General features: G+C 38.4%; 1 protein-coding gene across 1 annotated transcript in view; it reads left to right on the forward strand.

Moving 5' to 3' along the window:
• abcc1 (ATP binding cassette subfamily C member 1 (ABCC1 blood group)) overlaps positions 1 to 15,267 on the forward strand; it is a 107,811-nt gene that overhangs the window by 38,863 nt on the left and 53,681 nt on the right. Inside the window, exons 7-12 of the mRNA XM_078418355.1 lie at positions 4,551 to 4,682; positions 4,797 to 5,018; positions 6,170 to 6,347; positions 7,400 to 7,561; positions 9,840 to 9,932; positions 12,871 to 13,074. Coding sequence (XP_078274481.1) covers positions 4,551 to 4,682; positions 4,797 to 5,018; positions 6,170 to 6,347; positions 7,400 to 7,561; positions 9,840 to 9,932; positions 12,871 to 13,074 — 991 coding nt within the window. The remainder of the gene's footprint in view (positions 1 to 4,550; positions 4,683 to 4,796; positions 5,019 to 6,169; positions 6,348 to 7,399; positions 7,562 to 9,839; positions 9,933 to 12,870; positions 13,075 to 15,267) is intronic.

The following is a 15,267-nucleotide window of genomic DNA, read 5'->3' on the forward strand; positions in this document are numbered from 1 at the left end:
TGTGCAAGCATTTATGCTTTGGTTAAAACAACTCCTGCCATTTATTATCTAAATCAATTGGAATGGGCCTCTATTCCATTCACCCTTGTACTTCTTTGGTCTATTTTTTACATGTATCTATACATGTATACTGCGCTGCCCTGGCAGCTGCAGCTTGCCTGCAGTCTGTTTGTCTTTTGTGTCTTTTGTGTTTTTTGTCTTAATTGTAGTGTTTAAATATGATGTTGTGTTTTGTGCTGGTGTACTATGTTGGGGGGGGGGAACCGTAAAATTGTCTCTTCCGAACGGAGACCCGACCTTTGTTTTCTGGGTGGTGTCTCCGTTCCCGCTGCGGCCTACCATCGGCCAAACACCTGGAGCTGATGGCCTCCACCTGGGACCACCTGGGCTCTGATTCGCAGAGCCCGCGGACCGGACTTACCATCTGGACATCGGAAGCTCGCAGCCCCCGGGGTGGGGGCCGACATCGGGAGCTCCGGCAACGGCAGCGTCTTCGCCCGCCCCGAGTTGCGGGGCTTGGGTCGGCCCGCCGCGGACCTTTCACTGTCCGGCGCGGCCTGGAACGTGGCAAATTCTATAATTATATTATATAATGTATATATTTATCAATTATATTTACATGTCATCTGGTGCTAAATGAACTTTTTTAGTGGATATGCCTTTTCACAATTTAACTTTATTGGATTTGATATCATTTTAAGTCAGTTGTGTAATATCTTTGTTGTTGGATAATTGTCTCCAATCTGAACTTTACCTTCAAGCAAAAGAAATACGTAATTTTGCAAAATATATCCCTATCGGTGGATTATGTCAATCTAAATCAGTGCTGCTTAAACTATTTCAGTGTCATTCACCCTTGAGTCTTTATCACAAAATTTCATTCACCCTCAACTAAATTTTCTTGTTTTTTTTGGTAATTTTATATATAATTTATTTTGTCACATGAGCAAAAAACATAAATCAACTCATTTCTTATGTGTTTATTTTTGAACATCCTAAAAATATGTAAAGAAAACTAGGAGTGAAAAAAAAGAAGTTTGATTACCACTATTGGAATGATAAAAAAAACATTCCAACGCTAAACGCTGGGCTTCAGCCCCATCCTACCCGTTCGTGCTTCGATTACTTGGAAAAGTAATCTTTCCTTGGAAAACTAGCTCAACAAACCATTCGAGCATGTGATTTAATATATTAGTATCCAACTAATATAACTTTCTATAACTCTCCCAGACGAAAGCTCACCATACCGCCAAATATCAACTTGCCATATTTGGTATACTTCTCTCCAGAAACTGGCTCTTCTAAATCCACATATATTTTAAAAGTTGTGTATGTGTACTGACATGTATATGTCACATGCATGCTCAAAACATCATCACAACATTGCCTGTTGCTCAGTTCTGAATCCTCACAACTAGGAGTGACAAAAAAAATGAAAAACAGAAAAATTATCAGAATTTTTCTAGTTTACATAAAGTATAGTTAGTAAACAACTGTCTTAGAACTTAGAATTAGATACTTAGAAACAATGTTTTCTTATTGTGTATGTTACCACAAATAAATGACAAGCAGTACACTTCTACACATATCATCAATGACTAGGATGTGCCTGTACTGTGACAAGCTTCTCAAACAGAGGTTCAATTTCCTTCTCCAAGGCAACCCACATTACCAAATCAACATACTGAAGTGAATTGAGTTTTTTGGATTTCAATTCTACCAAGGTCTCTGAATCCTTGTTCAGAGAAGAAAGTTGTTGTCATCATTACTAGTGGTTGAAGGGCCTTCAAGGCAATTGATTTGTATTCGGGGAAAGCAAGAAATCCAATCCAATAGTCTCCATTGTAGGAGTACATCTCAAAAGATGATTTTTGAGTGAAGTCATAATGAAGCTCCATCAACACTTCTGACATTTCCCCAAAATTTGCTCGTTTGATCTGGCTGGTGATAAAAGGATTAACTATCCACATCTGATTTTCCAAGTTCTGAAGATGCTTCTGAGGAAAATATGTTTCAACATTTTTAGACAGCAACTGCAGATGGTCAGAAATGATGTCCTTCAGTGTTTTCTTCAGTTCAGGTTGCTTTTCTTCCCACTCACACTCTTTGAGGAAACTTTCCAAATGTGGGAGATTGGAGAAATTGCCTTTCGGAATGTTAATATGCCACATGGTAATCTTCATTTTCATAGCTTCTATTTTCCCAAGGACATCGAAGATGTTGCCTCCTTTACCTTGAAGTGACGAGTTGAGCCGATTCAAATGTTCAAAAATAGAAGTCATGGAACACAATTTGGTCAGCCAAAAATCATTGTTGAAATGCATTGCTTTCATGTCACCTTGCTCAGTAAAAAATACACAGTTCATTCTTCAGGGGCAGTACTCTTTCAAGGACTCTTCCACATGACAATCATCGAACCTCAGAATGCAGGAGGAGAATCATGTGATCTGCAGACATATCCTTGCATAGCTCTGAAAACAGCCGACATTTATTTGCTTGTGGGTGAATAGCATTGACAATTTTCACCACATTGTGCAACAATTCTTCCAGCTCATTTTTCTGGTCATTGCAACAAGTGTTCAGTTTCTTGGCAGCCAAAAACCAATGTCAAAAGGTGCAATTCTGGTTTTTTTTTTTGATGCGAGCGGTGGCTCCTTTATGTTTCTCCATCATGGCTGCAGCACCGACTGTAGTCACAGCAAGACATTTGCTCCAAGATAAATTTTAATTTTCCATGAATTCGTCAAGCTTGGAGAAAATAAATTCACCTGCGGTTTGCTCTCCGATTGGCAAGCAAAAGAGATGATGTTCGACAATTTTTCCCAAGCTTTGATCCGGGAAACGACAATACACAATGAGTTGTGCATCGTTTTTAATGTCCGTAGTTTCATCAAATTGCAAAGCGAAAAATGGTGTTGCCAACAGTTTCGCCATCAGCTGATGCTTCAGATCTTTAACGATCATAGTAGATGGAAGTTTCATTGTGTCATGGGACAAAGGAATTTGCACTACTTTATCCACTGCTTGCTTTCCACCATGTAGTAAATTGGCAACGATTTTCAAACATGGTTTGACAACTTTCTCAGACTTTGTGTAGGGCTTTTTTTCTTTCATGAGCACATGTGCTATTTGAAGAGAGGCAAGAAGAAAAGGTTTTTTAGTCGCAGTGTCATTCCTTACCATCGACCGGAAGAAATTCTGCTGCTTCCACAAATACTCACGAGTGTTTTTGAAAAACTATATGGACTTGTTTTGATGATTGTGATGGTTCTTAAATGAATCTGTAATTTTGAAGGAGCCAGGCACTGGTTGCTATATTTTACACTGCAAAACATGCCCTGAGTTGAGGGAGTAGGGCTTGTTAGTTCATCTTGGGGAAGGAGAAAGCCATACTTGATATATTCTTCGTTCCACTTTCTTTTCTTGAGTTTCGAGGAGAGGGTACTTTGGTCCTGGTATTTTCTCTCAAGATTAAGTTTTTCCTTGCCCGTATCATTAACAGGCAATGATCTGTAATATACGTAACTGCATTTTTAAGTTTGTTATCCTCGGTTTCCTTGTCACCCTTCACAAGTGACTTGTCTCCTGAACATACCTCCTCTTGAGTCCTGTTCGTTTCACTTTCTTTCAGAATTGAACTACTTCCTCCTGCACACTCTTCCTCTCGAACTGGTTTCTTTAGGTACTTCTACAAAGACATAGTGGCTTAATCTGCAAATCAAACTCACAAAATACTGAAGTCGTTAGAATAGAAAATGTAGAATATCACTACAAGAAAATGGCACAATTTAACTTTAGATTGCCTAAAAACGGGGTTCAAATCTTCTTAATATAGCTAGAATTCATGTTGCTTGATGCAAATAATTGCTGGTAGCTTGAAGTACAGTAAATATATATAGAATTCTAGTTCTAGCAGAAAAGTAGCTAAATTGGCAACACAAAGTAAAGTTACAGTTCAACAGTTGTCTATGGCGATCCTCCAGCGTTGCCATTTATAAATTTATGATCCCACTAGCTCGTCTGGTTTTCCCTAAAAGGTTATATTACAGTAAATTTGGGAAATATCCTGCTACTTGGAAATTAGAAAACCATAGGTAGAGAGAAAAAACATATCAAATTTCCAGCTCCACTGCCATTAAAACCAATAAGAGCTTACTAACCACTTTAATGGCAATGCCTTTTTTAAGTATGGGAAAAAAAATAAATATATATCTGAATAAATTAAGTCATTCACCCCTCTAGTTTCATTCACCCCCAAAATAATTTCATTCACCCTTGGGTGAACCATTCACCAGTTTAAGAAGCACTGATCTAGATGTCCAATGAAATCTTCTGCAAAATCCTTTTTTGAAATAAAACTTAAGATTTATAAATAAGTTCTTTAGTTGGAAGATAATGCTAATCCAATAATTAGATTTTTTAAATGGGGGCCTTTGTCACTTTGGTAATTTAGCTCTGTCAAAAGTTGGAACCTTTGCTATTGTTCAATAACTTTTAAGCAAACTAAAAAACCAAGCATTAAGATGTATTTTCTTGCATTCTTTCTTCAGAATGACAGTTTTGGGATATAAACGACCATTGCAGACAGAAGATTTGTGGTCTTTAAATACCAAGGATAAATCTACAATGATTGTACCACATCTAGTTGAAGAATGGGGAAAGGAATGTTCCATGATAACAAAGTAGGGGGGATATTTATAAATGTTGTTCATGGCAAATCCTTTCACAGATTTTTTAAATCTATAAATTGTATTATTTATCAGAATGCTCAACTGACCTGTTTTTTAACTTTATAGGCAAAAAGAGATGATGTTTTCTCCAAAGCAATCGAGAAATTCGGTCAAAAAGGAACAAGAGGATGCTGATGAAGCACAAGTATTGATTTTGAAGAAGAAAGGAAATTTGAAGCCTTCATTACTCAAAGCACTTTGTAAAGTTTTTGGGCCATATTTTATGATAAGCTTCCTCTATAAAGTGATCCATGACTTGCTAATGTTTGCAAGTCCTGAAATTTTAAAGTGAGTAACAATTATGTTGGAAAAATAGCCATTAGATAAAAGTAATTCTGTTCTTTGCAGGACAATTAGAGGTGTATACCAATTGTACCTATTACCTGCCACGCTTTGTCTTGCCCCTTCTTTCTTCCCACCCCTACAATCGGTCTAAAGAAGGGTCCCAACCTCAATGTCACCTATCCATGTTCTCCAGGGATACTGCTTGACCTGCTGAACTACTCCAGCACTTGGCGTCTTTTTTTGTAAACCATATGCAGTTCCTTGTTTCTACAATTATAGATCTTGTAGTATATGGTCCAATCTAATATATTTAATTCCACATGCATTTTTGTCACAGTTGTGGAAAACTAATTTCATCTTTCATTAGTAAGTGATACTGCACTGTTAAAATTTACCAGCATAGCTTCAGAAAGAAGCAGTATTGTTTACTTCCCCTCAAATGCGCAATACCATAATATTTTGTCAAGTAGCAAATTATTCTTGTAGCTACAAAATGTTAGTGTCAAAGCCGAAAGTAGTATCTCAGTTCAAAGTGAGGCAGGATTTAAGGTGGCTGGTGCTGTGAAAATAGAGTTACGAGGCAAAGGAAATTTAAAGGACACGAAAGAAGTTGAATGTGATCATTTGAGGTTGGGAAACATATGTATTTTATTTCGAAAAGATGAATAGCTTACATTCTGGAAAATGTTGAAGGTATGAAAGTATTAAAATCAGAAATTTTAATAGGACAAAAGTTTGAATAGCAAATTTTATTTCTGCACATTTTATTTGGAAAAATGGAGAACAGGAATGGTTATCTGTGTGGAAATAAGTGGTTCTGGTGTTGCAGAGGAACTGGGGTCTGAAGCTTATCTCAGGATTGAACATAAAGTCTATATTGCATCTGATGTTTGTTGTGCCTTATGGTCAGAGATAGTGGTTGAAATTAATTTGTTTGTGCAGTAATAAGGGAACAAAAATTAAAATTTGTTTTGACCACTGTAATGTTCATTTAAAATCCATGACGTGCAATGCCTTTTTTAAAAACAAAATCCCAGATTCCTTCGTTCGCTGCCATGGTGTGTAATCGCATTCATTTACTGTGAATGTTGGTGTACGGTTTCCATGTTTTATCTGAAAAAACGAAGCATTATTTCTTTTTCTTCTGTTAACAGGTTGCTTTTGCAGTTTGTGAATAATGATCAAGCTCCTGCCTGGCAAGGCTACTTTTATGCTTTCCTTCTATTTATATGCGCATTTATACAGACTCTCTTCCTCCATCAATATTTCCAAATATGCTTTGTCACTGGAATGAGATTAAAAACTGCTATTATCGGAGCAGTTTATAGAAAGGTATGGTTTCATTCTGGTAACCACTTAGTGTAACACAACATGAAAAGTTAGCCACAACATATTTTTTGAAGTTTCTTATGTTTAAAGGCAAAGATGTGGAAATATGGACAGAATCAATATTCAGTAACGGGTTGATTGTGCTCTGGGAAGGAAATGTTGCATATCTGCATGTTGTTAATTGGGCCATGTAAAATTGTAGATTTCAAAAACAGGAATTTCTATAATGGATTTAAGTAATTAAAAAAAAATTACTGTTAAAATGGAAAGTGGATTCCAATGTATGTAAAAGTGTTGTTTCCTTTTGGGAAATTAACTTTAACTATGGAAATGAGCATTTAAAAAAATTCTGTCAATTTTATTTTGGTTCTGTCCTACTTTGTCTTCTTGTGCAGAGCTTAAACAAAATATTTTATTGAAAATGTTTTTCCTTTTTAAAAAATCAAATTTTAAATTAAGTCTGTCAAGTATTTGCTGTATTTTTTCAAGTAATTGTTGAAAACACTGAATATATTATTTTACTTTAAATTGTTCAAATGTAATTGAACATAATGTAACTGCATGCTATTCCACAGTAACAATATGGTGAGTAATTAGATCACATTTGAAGTATCGTGCACAGTCCTGGTTACCAAGCTATTGAAAGAATGTCATTAAGCTGAAAAAAATGCAGAAAAGATTCTCGGGATGTTAACAGGACTGGAGGGCTTGAGTTCTATGTAAGATGGATGATCACGTGCTTTTTCAGAGTACGGAAGTCTAAATTCGAGGGCATACGTTTAAGATGAGGGGGAAAAGATTAAAAGGGGACTTGAGGGGTAACTTTTTCACATAGCAGGTGGCGGGGCTCCTAGAGGAAACTGTAGCAGTGGGTACAATCACATGGTTAAAAGCAATTTGGATAGGTACATGATTAGAAGAGGTTTAAAAAGATATGGACCAAACATATCGATTTCTGTCAAATGTTAGTAGATTAACAACTTTGTCGGTAAGGACAACTTGGGCCAAAGGGTTTGTTTCGATGCTTGATAACTCTTTGACTGTTTTTCACTAAGGCCCTTGTTATTTCAAATGCTGCAAGAAAAACATCCACTGTTGGTGAAATTGTAAATTTGATGTCAGTAGATGCACAAAAGTTCATGGATTTGATAACCTACTTAAATATGGTTTGGTCTGCGCCTCTTCAAGTTATCCTTGCAATGTATTTCTTGTGGCAGGTAATTTGATATTTAAAACTCTTTTGCCCTCAATGCATCAAGTGGTTCAAATTTTTACTATCAAATGATTCATATTTTTGGGATAGGTTATTGTTGTCCATTTCTTGTGTCAAGAGGCTACCTACAAATGACCAGCTTATTTTTATTTGCATCAATATGGAGTTGATTTCTCCTAGTTGGTCTTGGTTTTCACATCGCTCAAAGGAGGAGAAATATTTTCACCAACATGGTAGTGATTTTTGAATTCATTTTGTACTAGGATTGAATGCTCAGCCGCTGATTATATTTTGGGCCCAGGCCAATAGATTTGGATATGAAGAAAATTGAGGGATGTGGAGTTAGTGAAGGGAAGTGACATTGAAGTAAAAGATTATCCATGATCTCATTATAGACAATAGGTGCAGGAGGAGGCCATTCGGCCCTTCGAGCCAGCACCGCCATTCAATGTGATCATGGCTGATCATTCTCAATCAAAACCCCGTTCCTGCCTTCTCCCCATACCCCCTGACTCCGCTATCCTTAAGAGCTCTATCTAGCTCTCTCATTTAATGGTGAAGGAGGCACAATGGGCCAAATCATTTACTCCTATTTCTTGTGACCTAAGTGCTGCAATATTTTAGTTTAGTTTAGAGATGCAGAATGAAAATATTCTTCAGCCCACCAGGTCCCTGCCGACCATCGATCACTCATACACTAGTCCTATCCTACACACTAGGGACAATTTACAGAAGCCAATTAACATACAAACCTGTGCATCTTTGGAATGCGGGATGAAACTGGAGCACTCTGAGAAAACCCATGTAGTCACAAAGAACATTTGTAATCCATACAGACAGCACCCATAGTCAGGATCGAACCTGTCCTTCTGCTGCTATAAGGCAGCAAATCTACCACTGCCCCACTGTGCCGCCCCAGTTCTAACCTGCAGGGCTAGAAGGTGGGATTAACCTGGACAGTGTTTTTTGGCCAGCATGAACACCAATTCTGATTTCATGAATGATGAAAATGTGAAGAGATGTAGTATATTGTGCTGTTTGTGAAGATAGTGACGGAGAAGATTTGTTCCTGAAAGATGCATCAGGAAGACAGCCATATGTTCTAGCGAAAAGATAAGTTGAGGGCAGTACTCAATCTTGCTACTCTACTGGTAATTTAACGTAGTTTTTGTACTTTATATAGTGTTGCATGATATTCTCAAAACTACTGAATTTGGATCTTTCTTGTGCCTGTTCTACTTGTTATTTGGAAGGCACCTTGTTACTGCTTGCTCCTCCTTAAGCTCTTGACCTGTTTCGGCTTGTCTCCAATTTGCTTGCTGCACATCTTGCCCCTTGCCTTCTACTTTGAATTCAGTTGAGAATGATTTTCTGTGTTTTGAGGGTCTTGTTTTTAAATGGATCCCTGAGTGACCTGTTGAAATTTTTGCTGGAAGAATAGAGAACAGGTTAGCTAGCTCAGTAAGAAACCCCTTGATAAGATTAGTTTTATCTAAGACCTCTTGGTTGCTGTTTGGTTACAATGGAGGAAGTTTGGAACTAAAAACAAATTTCACCTAAAACCTTGTAATGGGTTTATCAGTAGCTTACAGGGATGAGTTCAAATTAAAAGAATAAGATTTCTGTTAGTGAAGAAAATCTTTAAAAATGTGAAACAAAAACTAAAATCATGAAAAAACCCAGCAGGACAGACAGATTGGTGGAAAGTGAAAATGTTAATCTTTCAGATCTTAAGACTTCCTCAGAACTTCTCAAACCACCACCCCTCCCCTCAGCCACCCGGCTCCCTTCCCCTCCTCCATGCGCTCATTTCCCATTTCCCCCTTCCCCTTGCGTTTTAGTTGCCTCCTTATCTGACACAATTTTGTTCCATTTTTCTTCCCACCTTTGTCACTTGCTCCACCCACCTGCCAATGAAAGCCCGTATCCACACCACTTGGCAGGCTTTGCTCCACCCTTTTCTCTTCCAGCTTTCTTACCGACCATATCAGTTTAAGGAAGGGATCCAACCCTAAAACATTGTCCATTCACTCTATATATGCTGCCTAACTCGCTGAGTTCCTGCAGCACCGTGTGATTTGCTGAGGATTCTAGCACGTATAGTTCTTTTTATCTTTATTATATATTTTATTCTAGTATTATCCATCTTGAGGCATAGATGTTGTTGTCACAAACCAACTTGTGTATAATGGTTGTAATATTCTCATTGTATAATTTAGTGCAAGATTGGTAATTTTGCAGTAATAGTTTGTAAACATTAAATTTTTGTTGCACTTATTTAGAATCTGGGTCCCTCGGTGTTAGCTGGTGTGGCTGTCATGATTCTATTGGTCCCAATCAATAGCGTCATCGCAATGAAGACAAGAACCCTCCAGGTATGTTAATCTTTGATTACTTTCACATCAACCTATTTTTAATTTGCATTGTTTGTAATACTCCTGCAATCTGCAAGATAAGCCAGTAAAATTACAAATTGAAAATTAACTTCCAAGGTACTAATCTGTGATTACATACAATGTTGTCCTGTATACTTTTGATTGTTATGTCTTCAAAACCAATTTTGTACGAACTTGGATTATTTGAAACATTGCCTTTTGAAATATTTGATGTAAATAATCCAAAAGCAATAGTTTGATTCCTCTTTTCTCTTGTTAATAATGCATCTATGTTGCATCATTTCCAATACCAGTGAGACTGCAGTAGGCCTGGTAATCACTGCTTAGTTATTGTGAGACAACTTTAATTTTATAGTTAAGTGCAGAGATAACAAACCATTATCATCATTTCAGTGTACTATTACTACGGAAACCAATGTCCACTTTTTGGAATATGTGGACATGTGTGTATTTTCTATTTTCTAATATATTACCAATTGTAAGATGGTGTGTTACCTCTTAGGTTCCAGGGTCTAAGATGTCACTCAACAGTTGCAGACATTTTCAAGGGGGGGGGGGGGGAGGGGACGGCTGAGGTCATTATGCACATTTGTACCAACGACATGGATAGAAAAAAGGATGAGCACAGAGTTAGGAAAGAAGTTTAAAAAGCAGGATCTCTAGGGTAGTAACCTGCTGGATTCTTTCTGTGCCATGTGCCAGCGAGGCCAAAAAATAGGCCAAGCTGAGCTGAGATGATGGTGCAGGGATTCAGGTTCTTGGAGTATTGGGATTTTACATGGGACACAGGTGACCTGTACAAGAGGGAAGGGTTACACCTGAACTGGAGGGGGAGCACTATCCTGGGTGGGAGATTTCCTTGTGTCACTTGGGAGGGTTTAAACGAAAACAACTAAGTGTGTTTAAGAACAGAAAAGGGGCAAGAGCAGAAAAAGGATGAGAGGTTGGGGGCAAATAAGGTAAACAAATAGAACAAATTAGAATAGATAGGATAACAAGGAGTAAGTCAAAGAGAAGGAAGATGGTAGTTAAAAAAGCATTAATTTCAAGGCTTAAGAGGTGGACAAGTTCAGGGTGGATTGGGATACTTTAGCCATAACAGAAACATGGCTGAGAGAATAGCAGGCCTGGCAGCTCAGTGTATCGGGGTACAGATGCGACAGACAGGGTAGAGGTACAAGTAAGAGAGGAGGGGAAGGGTTGCCCTTTTAACCAAGTTGGACCATTGCTTAGAGAGAATATTCTTTGGTTGATTGTTCGGTGAGGCTACATGGTAGAACTGGAAAGAGGACAAGTGCGATCCCTTGGATGGGACTGTATTGTAAACAAATCACCCCACCTCCAACAGGCAGCAAGTATTAGAGGAGATGTGCAGGGAGCTGTAAGAATATTAGAGTAGTATTAGTGGGAGATTTTAACTTCCTTAATATTGACTGGGACACCCACTGAGCAGAGGGCTTGAATGAGGTGGAATTTGTTCAATGTGTTCAATAAATCAATACATAGCAGGCCCGACTGGAGAGGATGCAATGATGGATCTCCTCTCGAGGAACAAGGAAAGGCAAGTGTATGCACTTGCCAGTAGGGTAGCACTTTGGGACTAGTGACCACAATCCTATTAGTTTTAAAATAGTTGTGGAGAAGGGTGTGACCGGTCAAGGTCCTAAATTGGGACAAGGCCAATTGTTGAGACATTGGACTGGAACTTTCAGGTTGACTGGGTGAGATTGTTTTCAAATAAAGAAACGTTGGATAAGCAGTAGGCTTTCTAAAGTGTGACCGCAAGAGCAAGGCTGATGGGTTTAGGAATCCCTGGTTGATTAGAAATATTGAGGGTCTGATCAAGAAAAAGAGGCATCATAATGTAGTTGGAGTCAAGCAAACGAATATAAGTGTGCACTTAAGACGGCAGAAAAAGTGGACATGAAATGGAGCTGGCAGGCAAGGTAAAGGAAATTCCTAAGAGATGTAAACAATACATTAAGAGTAAAAGGATGGCTCGGGAGGGACTAGGTGAGAAGGGAAAGATTTGAAAGGGACCTGAGGGGCAACCACTTCACATAGAGGGTGATTGTGGCAGGTGCGATAACAACATGTAAAAGACATTTGGTCATAAAAAGAAAAGTTAGGTAAGAAGCCAATTTTCTCTTTTTCTCAAGCCCACAAGTCGGAGACTTCTAAAAATCTGCTTAATAGGTTTCTAAACCCACTCATGAGAAAAAAAGATGCTGCATTTTAAAATAGTCTGTGAAACATTGGAGAAATGACAGCACACAAGGGTTGATGGAGTAGCGTTATACATTCCTTTTAGTTGTTGTTCAGCTGAATCACACTCTTGTGCTGTCCTGTATATCCTGAACAGACCCATATTGATAGAGAAGTTTTTGCATCTAATTTATTTAGAACTGTCGTATATTCTCTTAGGAAACATAATATAATTGGATGCGCAGATCTACAATATCACGATGTTAGTTTTGCCCCAAAGCTTAGCTTTTCAGCAGAAAAAAAATTAGCTTGTGGCAACGACAGTTTAGAGACTGAGCAAGTAGTCTATCTCCCTTGTCTCAAAGTACATTGAGTAACGAGGCTCTAGAAAACTGGGCAATAAAGTTCTAATGTTTGTGGGGGGGGGGGGGGGGGGGGGGCTGAGATGCCATGTTGTTTTCTGGTGTAATGAAGCCACCTTCAACGTTAATTACACTATAATAAGTAAATGGGCTTCACTTCTCCCAACCTCTCCTGCCAACTACCAGGGGAAGCATACATACTGCAGTTTGTGAAAGATTGCTGCAATTTTGGTTATGAATAACAGTGTGGAAATCCCAGTTATTGTTGCTTTCATATATGAATTAGTTAAAATTGGTTGGATGGTTCCTGCAAATGAAAGTTGTACTATTGGACGGTCCTTTAATTGCAGGTGACACAGATGAAGGAAAAAGACAACCGTATCAAACTGATGAATGAAGTTCTCAATGGAATAAGGGTTATTAAGCTCTATGCCTGGGAGCTGGCATTTAAGGAAAAGGTGCTGGACATTAGAGAGAAGGAGCTCAAAGTGCTCAAAAGTGCTGCCTATCTTGCAGCTGTGTCTACATTCACTTGGGTCTGTGCTCCATTTCTGGTAAGGAAAGTAGAATTTGGGGAATGTGCAAAGTTTAGCTCTTTTGAAAAATGTCTGGGATTTTTTTTTTCTTACTATTGCTGGACTGATCCACAACTGTTGAGCTTCAATTACTGGCTGCAATATAAATGGAAAAAATAACTACCTAAAAATGTATTTATTTTGGTTAAAAAATCTACAAATTAACGAAAGTTTATAAACTCGCTAAATAAAAATGGATGTATTCTTTCCTTGGATTTTTATGTAAATGGAGCTTTTAATCAACATATTTCTGCTACCTCTATACCACCCTTCTGCCCCTCCCTTGGCCCTTACCCCTGTTGGGTTTTCACAACCTCGCCTGACCTCCCCCTTTCCAATGCAGAATGGACAGATCTCACCAGCTGCCTTATCCCTACCCCCACACCTCAATGACTTTCGCCTCTTCTTCCATCGCCTCAGTCTCTGGCCCTTTTTCTCTGGTAAGGAATTCTCACCTTCCAGTGACGACCCCTTTTCCAATCTCCAACATTCCTCTTTATTTCCCCCACCCGCCCCCCACAATCAGTCTAAAGAATGGCCCTGTCACAAAATGTCACCTATCCATGTTCTCCAGAGATGCTGCCTGACCCGCTGAGTTACTCAGCACTCCCTATATTTCTGTTTAAAAGGTGGATGGCATTCAGAATTGAATCCTTGGATGTTCATAATATAACATGGTTCTCAGCGTCACGTGGTCATTTAGATTTATTCACCGTTTGATTACAATCACATAGAATCAAACATTGACGAGCATGTACATGACACGCCACCGCTCTGGAGCTTTATTTGAGCTAGCATGCTTTGATCGCACACTAGCTTCCGAACTTGAAGCAACAACTCGGTTTATTTCCCACAGGAGAAATTGGAACATTTAGGTTACTCCAGTGTGGGCTTGTAAAGGAATGCAGGCATTTTGGTGAAATATTAAACCAGGTCACAGTTAACTGTCTCGAGTGAAATGTAAAAGGTTCTTAACACTAATCTCGAAGAGGAATTGGCTAGAATGTCCTTGCAGATTACATTTTTGAATGCACATGAAACAGATTAATCTGGTTATTATGACGTTGCTATTTTTAGGAACTAGCTGTTCATGACATCCAGACCCCATGACACAGTGTATTTCCTTCACTCTGCTACGAGTCTTGTGTTTAAACCCAAATCATTGCCATAAAATATACCATGAAAAGCAAGGATATACAAACTCTGAAATATAAACTTAAAATGCTGGAGACACTAAACGGATCAGGCAGGGCATGTTTCATGTGAATAATTCTTTATTAGACCTGGCACTAACCCTTGCAGATGCTCCCTGCCCAGAGTTGTTCAGTTGTTAAAACTTCCCTTGAATGTCACCTTTTGTTGTCTGCTATTGAGGCAATTATGAATCCAGCCTTCCCCTTTTTGGATTCCTTCAGCCTTGCTTTACTGATCTGTGAAACTTCATAAAAAGATGATGCATTAAAATCTATGTGCATCATATCAAATGCACTTCCCCCAGCAGCTCTCTATGTTGCCTCCAAGAAATTCAATCATTGGTCATACACTGCCACCAAATGTGTCTGCTAACTGGGCTTTTCCGACCTTCCCCAACATTTTTGAGGGGCGTAGGAAAAACCTGTTGAAAGAGGGAAAAGCCTATTTAGCAGACGCACAGTCTACCATTAAAGTTGCTGTTTGAATAATTGCTGTTGGAATAATAACTCCTTACAACAGCCTTCATGTCAACATGTATTAAATAATTAGATAAATGCTACTGCATCTCACTGAAGCCTAAATATGAATAAGCTACAAAAGTCTTTGCCCACTTACCCACTTGTACCTAAACAGTACAATGGTCTCATTGGATATGTCAATATCAACGAAGTAACTAACGTGCTAATGAGATTAGCTATACCTAAAGTTCCTGGACAACGCAATGTCAAGAAATCGACAGCAGTCCTATTTGATTAAGCTACTGCTGACCATTTTCCATGTTGTGGATTACAGGGAAGGCATTCACTCCAAAAATCCATTGATCCCTGGTGATCATTGGCATAAAAGATTTAATGATTTTATTAACCATCTAATAATATAATGCAGTGCTGAGTATTGAGACAATGCTGTTTTTACATAGACAAGTGTTATAAATAGTATGAAACATTATTATCAGCAAACATTTGATTTGAACATAAA

This window comes from Rhinoraja longicauda, chromosome 21 (genome assembly GCF_053455715.1).
Source record: "Rhinoraja longicauda isolate Sanriku21f chromosome 21, sRhiLon1.1, whole genome shotgun sequence".
NCBI lineage: Eukaryota > Metazoa > Chordata > Chondrichthyes > Rajiformes > Arhynchobatidae > Rhinoraja > Rhinoraja longicauda.